Below are 9,000 nucleotides of genomic sequence, written 5' to 3'. Positions count from 1 at the left end.
GAATTGTTAGTGAATTGACGACGGATTTTTCCGTTATTTCCCGATCATGATAAGCAGCACACTGCGGGTCAGTCACTCTCTACCATCGGCTCAAACATACATACATTGTCTGAGAGAGGAACGAACGACAACTCTGCATGGGAGATTGACGGCGGGTGTGACCGGCAGGTGATGCTCACTCCTCCATGACACCTGATCCCACCTCTGATGTTTTGGAGGTCGGTGTTTCCTCTGTCCTTGTTATTTATTGTTCGTTATCTCCATATGTTTCATCTTTAAAATGAGTAATGCATACGTGCTAGCTATATTCAAGGAATATCTCTTCACCTAAAATGTCTAAATAATAATTTTGCGTCCATGGCTTATGTATAATAGAATTAATATTAAATAAATGCAAGCTACGTAGTATTAACTTTTAATATACATAGTACAATTTGTGGAAACCATTACTTTAACATTTTTTAGACCCTTATGTTTTAAATTTTTTATCAAAGTTGAAATCTACATCAATTAAGTCACAGCATTACAATATAGTTATGGTTTTTATTTCAATCCACAAAAGCATAAAGAAAAAATACTCAAATAGAATTTTTATTAAAAGAGCCTGAAAGCTTCTGTGGAAAATCTAACAATAAAAATAATTTGAAGTCTTAAAATGATAGAAATCAAAGACTTTAAATAAATGGTTTAAAAATTAAAAAGAAAGTATGGTCGAAAAAAAAATTACATTAAAAAATCTTTGATTATTTAAAGTACCTAGAGAATACAATCTATCATTGTGACGTTCTTCTGTGCGCTTTGTTTTTCTGCATTTGACTACTGATTATCCCCAAATCTTACTTATTAATAAAGGAGGATTTGGCTGAACAACATTATCTGCTAGACTCTTGATCCTCTCTCATAGTTTCCAGGGGTCCATGTTTTATGCCCTGATTAGAGATTTGTGTTGCTGGAGTAATTTTTAGTTCACCCAATGCTTGTTATTGTCATGTTGTAAGTTTTGAATTTACTGGGTGGCAGTAAATACAAAATTTACAACATGACGTCATGTTGTAAATTTTATATTTACTGCCACCCGGTAAATTCAAAATTTTCAACATGACATTATCTTCACCTTTCTTTTTTCGTTTCATATTTTAACTTAGTCACATAATTTTTCAGAATTAAAAGCATAAATAAATTTGGAAGTACTTAATGAACAAGATGTGTTTGTGAAACACTATGCACCCGGCGGCAACAAAGTTAAAAAACATATTTTTAGCATATTAGTGACAGTCAAGGTCACAAGGTCATTTGTCATTGTCATTTGAAAGAACTTGATAAGTGAAGTATGCATACCAAATTTGAAGTCTCTATCTCTCATGGTTCAAAAGTTAGGTTGAAGGTTTTAAAAAAGCTATTTTTAGCATATAGGAGACAGTCAAGAACACAAGGCCACTGACCTTGGTAATATGTGAAAGGGCTTAATTAGTGGAGTATGCATGCCAAATATTAAGTCTCTATCTTTCTTTGTTCAAAATTTATGGCGAAGGTTAAAGTTTGTCGACAAAAAAACTATATTTAGCTTATACGTCACATTCAAGGTCACAAGGTAATTGACCTTGGTGTCATCTGAAAGAACTTAATTAATGGTGTATGCATATGGTTCAAAAGTTATGACGAAGGTTAAAGTTTGCAGACAAACAGATAAACAGACAAACAGACAGGACAAAAACAATATACGCCTCGGATCTTTCGATCCCGGTGCATAAAAATTAATGGAAAATATTACTGGCAAATAAGATAATTGTCCCTTTGAACTTTAGATAACTAAATTTTATTTCTATTTGGAGAAGGAAACCTTTGTCTTTTGATTTTTTTAAAATTTGTATTCAAGAACAGCTAATTGAGAAACACAAAACAGTGAGTAAATATTAGACATGCAATTGATAAAAAACAAAGTTAAATTTTAATACTTTAAAATTGGAACTGTAGTTACAAAGTAAACATCACATCATATTCGACAAATCAATAATTTAGGGAATACGTAACAGTTAGCCAATCACCTGTCAGTAACTCGTATATGTTTTTGATATTTATTTTTGGTGTTTGGTATTATACCATATTGCAAATTATTACAGGTACATTGTATACACAGCAACAGTAGCTTTAAATACAAAATACGATATGGGCGCTCTACGGGCTATCTATTTTATTTTTGTCTTCTTTGCGTTGTCTCAATCGACTATTATTTCGCGGAAATACCTCGCGAAACTTGAATTTGATGATAGGAAATCAAATAATGAACTTTTGAGAGAATACAATGCTACATCGGAGATAGAGTGTGCAGCGTTCTGTCAAAGGGAGTGTAGCTTCTTTGGATTTAATTCCAATATGAAGAAATGTCGTACCCACAAAAAGACTTTCACGTCTGAGATTACTAATGAGGGTGGCTGGAGATACTATTCCCATGACTGTGTGTATAACTGTTATTTTTCTTTGTTTGGAAATTTGCAATTTAGATTTTTTGAAATAAAATATTAAATTTCAATATACCAAATCAGTTTGAGTTTTTGAAAGTTAGAAATTTGAATTAATGTTTTAACATTCGAAAACTCAAAATCATTTTAGAAATTTGAATTGTTAAGTGATACACGGACCAAAATCACATAAATCGTCATTGTTTTTCATAGAACAACTTTTAGAAAAAAAGATTAATTAATATTTTCAATGAACGATAGTATTTTTTTTCTTAGACATTAATGTTTTATTAATTCCAAATACTAGTAATAGTCCTTTCAGTTTACTAATTTTTTTAAATATTATTTTCATTTCGAATGAAAACTGAATTTGAAGTTTCTTTGCCTGGTTTTTTTCTGTTAGTGTTATCTCTGATGAAAACGGACTGATCTTTTACTTCAAAGGAAATACTAAGGAAAAAGATCAAAGTTTACATCGTGACAATACATTAATGAAATTCATTTAAGGGATAATAACATTATATCAACCTTATCCATATGAAAATAGTTATTTATAATTGACTAAAGTATAAAAAGGATGCACTTCAAGCTCTTTACTTGAAATTACTATCTTTCAATAACTGTTCTGAAAGCTGAGATGGGAATTCTGACCATAGACTACAAAGCATTCTCTTTCCCCTATTTTTAAAAAGAAAATATAGACTAAAGATTTGACAAAATTATTAAAGCAAAATGATTTTAGATAATGGGAGTAGATTAACATAATATTTATTTTAACTTCATAAATTAGGTTTAATTGTTCTGTCAGGTATAATGTACTTTACTTTAAACATATTTTATTGAAAAATGATTTTACACCCTCTCCTTGTATAATTGGTCAAGATACAATAGTAGGTAATAACACATGAATATGATAATCAATGAAATTATAATGAAAAATAAGGATTCACAATCAAGTATTATTTATCAATATTATATTTCAAAAAAAGATGACAACCCCCTAACTGTATACATATTATTGACATGTTCCAGCAAATATTAAAAAAAAAAAAATTATGCATTTAATAGAATATTTAATATAACAGTGTCCTTAATTTAGTCTTTTAGAAGATTTAATAAATTCTTGTACATATGAAAATATTGGTATAATGTACCGTATCTTCTCGCTACTTGTTTATATACATGTACATTACATGATTCTTTCTAGTTATATACTGTATATTGGGTTATTTTCGCCCTTTTACACTTGCTTAAAATTTTGCCCAGCTTTAAATTGGCCCATCCACAGTTCTTTTTAAGATATTACATGTATACAGTCTTCTTTGATTTTGCTCCGTTTTAAAATCGCCCAAATATGGCAAGGGCTAATGGGGCGAAAATAAAACGGGGGCGAAAATTCCCCTATATACAGTATGTAGACTGTATCTTTTTTTCTGCTGTAGTTATTCCTGTCGACTGTAAAGATCTCCATGAAGATGGGCACACAGATACAGGGGTGTACGAAATCTATCCCTATGGTACCATGACCAGTCCTCTCCGTGTTTATTGTGATATGACGACAGTGGCCGGAGGATGGACGGTGGGTTGTTTATTTCAAATTGAAAAGTACATCATAATATTATACAGATGCGCGCCAAAATTTAAGATGATTTAAGATAATTTTATCTCTATATATTTCATTGAAAACAACTTTTTTGTAAAATCACTGGTATGACAACATTTCTCCACAGATTTTATCACACAAATTTCTTGATAATCCAAGAAATTGTTGTAGTTGATGAAAACAATAGTTTTTATCTGATCAGCATTGATATTTTTAAAATATTGTAATTTAAGTGCGAGGTGGATTTTAGAGTCACATACTCACTATGAATTATATAGTCAACATTGATCTTGAATTTTAGAACTGATATTAAGTGATGAACTATCTTGTACTAAAAATTAAAATGTAATAACCTTTTAAAGAAAGATAACTACACATTTTCTGATTTAAGTACTGAAATAAATAATTAGATTGGACAAAAATTGACCATTTGCCAGTTATTTTACAAAATTTTGTTTTCAATGAAATATATAGAGAAAAAAAAATTATCTTAAGTTTTGGCACACAACTGTAATTCACATTCTTCGTTTAATTTGTTCAAAAGAATAAAGGATAAAAAAATTATAAATATTTTGACTTTTCAGTACATATTGATCATACAATTGTTCGAAACAATTAAATTTGTATTGATATACATGTTAATTCTTTTAAAGGCAATCCAAAAACGTGTCAATGGGTCCTTGAGTTTTGACAGGAATTGGACAGCATATAAAAATGGTTTTGGTTCACCAGAACAGGAAGTCTGGGTTGGTCAGTGACTCAGTGTAAATCTCTATCAAGTAAAGACTTTTAGTCGTTTCAAGATTTCACAAAGTTGCTTAACTGTGACCAAAAGAAAAATCGAAGCGTATGAAACATCTGATTTCAAGACTGGGTTATATGTTTACGACCATAGTTACTTATCGTGGCTAATTTGTATCTTAAATAATGAAAACAAGAGGTAATATCACCAAGTTACATGGTTTTTAAGAGGCAAAAAATAACATTGATGTCTATAGTTTCGGAAAATATGTTTTTTTTCATTAAGGTATATTCATATTCAAAATAGAATTAATTGTATTCGATTGACTTTTTCGTTGATTCCAACTGCATCTTAATACAGGAAATGACGTAATACACCAGTTAACAAAAGAAAAGAACTCATTCCTCTATGTGTCTATCACTCTCCAGAATGGTACAACGCTGTATGAAATGTACGATCGATTCTCGGTCTCCAATGAAACAGAGAAATATCAACTCTTTCTTGCAGGACCTGCCACGGGAACCTTAGGTGAGTGTATTGAAGCTAGGCTCTTAAAACTGGGTCCCAATTAAGAGGCTGGGGGTCAACAAATTAACCACCAGATTTAACTTACTTTGTTACATATGATATCTTAAGCTTTCAACTATCATTTGACAGAGAAAAATTTCATACATTTTAGTTTTAAAATTTGATCAATTTTGTATATCTTTATATGGGGCTCTTCTTCTAAAGAAGGTCAAAATAGTCTGAAAATGGCCACAACCCCCAGCCCCTTTCAGTGCAACATTATATGTTTCTTTGAATAGAAAGTTTATTAAATTGGGACGTTGAATACGGAAGCCCGTTGGTGCCACGTACGAAAAATATTTTATCTGGCGGCCGCCACTTATATATCTGGCGGTCGCCACATAATTTATATGGTGTCCGCCAGATAACACCTGGCTTCCCGATGCGCGCGCATGTTTTAACGTGTGATTGCAGAGGTGGATACATTTTAAAAATTATATTAATGACAACAATCAACCAAACTTATAAGAGATTTATTATGAACCAACACTCCAATCCACACTTCTAACTATATATGTAGATATGTTTTTGCATAGAGCAGATTAATATTTGATTTGAATTGTGCAAGTATTGGTAGAGTAGAGTTATTAAGAAGCCTCATCAGGGGTCACGGACATAAATCAAGGTGTTAGTTTTAGGTGAGACCGAGTTATCTCGTCACCTATATTCTTGTGTTTGCTGTAAGCTATGATTGGTTGAGAATTAAATAAAGTTTTGCATTTTGATTTTCTAAGAATGGTGTTCCAATATTTCAGAATTCGTTTTTTATCAATTAACTTTTTTATCAATATGCAGTGGCTGTGTCAAAATCCATCTTTTTAACCTAATAACACTCACCTTTTGCAAAATAATTTATGTGGCGGCCGCCATATAAATTATGTGGCGGCCGCCGGATAAATATTTGGCGGCCGCCAGATATTATGTAGCGGCCGCCAGATAAATTATGTGGCGGCCGACATCACTAAATCTTCATATCAGTATTTACTTTTTGGTATTTCATTTATAATTTTTAAACTTATTAAAAGAAAATTTGGAAGAGTTATAAAAAGAGCACTTTTTTATTTTTTTAAAACTTTTTTTTGAAATTCTTTTAACAAGTTTTCGTTCATTTTCAAACAGATAAATATTTGAAATTGAGAGACGTCAATTGCAGACGACCCATCAGTCGGCGAAGTATTTCTCGTGAAGAGACATTTGTAAATTTATCTTCATCATGGGATACAATTCATTTATGTTGGAAAGAAACTAGTAGAAGTCTGAATAAATGTACAAAGTTTATTAATCTATACTACAACATTCCAGAACACATCTATTAAACATTTACAATACAATGTAACACAAAAATACACGTTACTTTGGCATCATTTGAGGGGCAGACTCAGCCATTAATTCCAATAGCTAACAACCAGTTCAAGACAGCAGTCCAGTCACAGGAGCCGGAAGAAAGGTACAGCTTTTTTCAATTGTACCAGTCAACTCGGTGTGACTAGTGGAGTCTTTTTCATGCCAGCACCTACTTCCCAGTGGATCTCAACTCGGTGTAGCAGCTGTGGAAGGCTGTGAGAAACCAGTTCCGGGCTACAAGAGGGAAGAGAACCATGGAAGGATGTTGATATCTTATTAACTCGGTGTAACTTCCTATGAAGTATTAGCATTTTAAGAAATCGTCGTGTTGCGTTGGATTTCTACATGAAGTATTTGATTTTTTAAATAAGATATTAGTGTCAAAATAAACCAGAATTTTTGGGGAGAATTTAATTAATTGTCACAGCATTCGTAAAATTTATTAAATGGTGGCCTTGTTACAGCATTCGTAAAATTTATTAAATGGTGGCCAGAAGGCCATGGCTGAATCTACCCTAAGAATTATAAGTACTTGATGTAAACACACTGATAACTAATTAAAGGAGTAGTGGTGGGGTGGTGGCGGTTACGATACAATTTCTTTACAAACTTAGCACACTGCTTGTAGCTGAATCCCCACTATAAAAAACAACCAATCAAATTGTAGCAACATAATTTTAGAAACAATAATGGCGGATAGGTGTAACATTTACGTTTTATCTGTAGTTTAACATAAACCTGGCTTTCTACCATAAGCCTCCATTTATGTTGGAAAGTCACGTTTGTGTTTGTCTGAATAAATGTACAAAGTTTAATATGTTTTACGGTGTGACCGTTGGGGCGAGCGCAGTTTACTTACTATCATAAACCTACACACGTACTGTCTATCATTCAAGAAAAAGAAAGCAAAAAGAATAAAACAAAAAACAAAGAAATCATTTCCCAAGCATCGGGATCAAGATTCGAAAATTCTCGGAAGTTTCCGACAAAATCGTAAATATCCGAACCGTTGAAGTGACAAAAGTCTGACGTCAGAATGAGCTAAAAAGTTCTGTTAACTTAGAACGCAAACTTTATTTTTATGGAGAAACGATTGCATTAATAAATTGTTCTTTTCATGTAAGTTGCTTTGTTGAAGCCGAGTTTCACGGAAGCAACCGACATAACTTCGTCAAAATTCGTAAGTTTCCGGTGACGTCATTTGTATCATTTCCGAAGGGCAAGGTGAAGGCCGGTGTTGTGTCATGGGGGTATATTTTTGAATAAGGTAAGGCAAAATCATTTCGTTAAGATTTCGGTAAGAAACAATGTTCCTTTAATTTTTTCACTATTTTTGATTTATTCGCGCAAAGGTCATTGGGTAGTGCGGGAATTCTGGGAAGGTTTCACAGAGAAATTTCGCTGACGTATGTACAGATTTCAATCCGAATTTCCTCTGTTCATACACGTTAGTCTATTGAGCTCGCTTCGCGAGCGTCGCTTCGCGACGCTCGCGGCGCTCGCTATTAATCTATACTACAACATTCCAGAACACATCTATTAAACATATACAATACAATGTAACACAAAAATACACGTTACTTTGGCATCAGTAGGGGCAGACTCAGCCATTAATTCCAATAGCTAACAACCAGTTCAAGACAGCAGTCCAGTCACAGGAGCCGGTGTGAAAGGTACAGCTCATATTGTACCAGTCAACTCGGTGTGACTAGTCTGTCTTGCGACTGGCTCTACTTCCCGTGGATCTCAACTCGGTGTAGCAGCTGTGGAAGGCTGTGAGAAACCAGTTCCGGGCTACAAGAGCCGGAAGAGAATCCATGGAAGGATGTTGATATCTTATTAACTCGGTGTAACTTCCTATGAAGTATTAGCATTTTAAGAAATCGTCGTGTTGCGTTGGATTTCTAATGGGGAAGTCACAAGAGCCGGAAAATAAGATATTAGTGTCAAAATAAACCAGAATTTTTAGAATTTAATTAATTGTTACAGCATTCGTAACATTTATTAAATGGTGGCCAAAAGTCCGTTGAATAGATATAACGTAAATACTTATGTACATTATAGATATGAGACTGAGTGCCCCAAAAATGATGCCAAATTGTGTGTGATAAACAGTAATATATATGAGGCTAACATTATAACATCTATAGGTAAAGTTACAAGCTTAATTGTTTTACAAGTCTGTAGTGAGTAAAGAAGTGTGATCAGTCTATGAATCTACAGTACATACTAAGGAACGCTGAGCATCTCGTAACACAGATACTGGAGTTCTAATATATCTACAA

General features: G+C 32.9%; 1 protein-coding gene across 1 annotated transcript; it reads left to right on the top strand.

Moving 5' to 3' along the window:
• The first annotated feature begins 3,813 nt into the window (after positions 1 to 3,813).
• On the top strand, positions 3,814 to 5,376 carry LOC134238611 (fibroleukin-like). The gene is made up of 3 exons (XM_062720740.1): positions 3,814 to 4,038; positions 4,716 to 4,812; positions 5,165 to 5,376. Exons 1-3 carry the CDS (start codon positions 3,814 to 3,816, stop codon positions 5,374 to 5,376), a joined length of 534 nt encoding a protein of 177 aa, XP_062576724.1.
• Positions 5,377 to 9,000: the final 3,624 nt, after the last annotated feature.

Source organism: Saccostrea cucullata, unplaced genomic scaffold, assembly GCF_032062105.1.
Source record: "Saccostrea cucullata isolate Sc308-1 unplaced genomic scaffold, CSIRO_AGI_Scuc_v1 ctg63, whole genome shotgun sequence".
Lineage (NCBI taxonomy): Eukaryota > Metazoa > Mollusca > Bivalvia > Ostreida > Ostreidae > Saccostrea > Saccostrea cuccullata.
Note: the sequence above shows the minus strand (reverse complement) of the source record. Positions and strands in the feature narration are given on the sequence as shown.

Coding starts and splice junctions, on each gene's coding strand:
- LOC134238611 (XM_062720740.1), top strand. CDS start 3,814: ATGGCAAGGGCTAATGGGGCGAAAATAAAACGGGGGCGAAAATTCCCC. Junction 4,039..4,715: donor CAGTGGCCGGAGGATGGACG/GTGGGTTGTTTA, acceptor ATTCTTTTAAAG/GCAATCCAAAAACGTGTCAA. Junction 4,813..5,164: donor AGAACAGGAAGTCTGGGTTG/GTCAGTGACTCA, acceptor ATCTTAATACAG/GAAATGACGTAATACACCAG.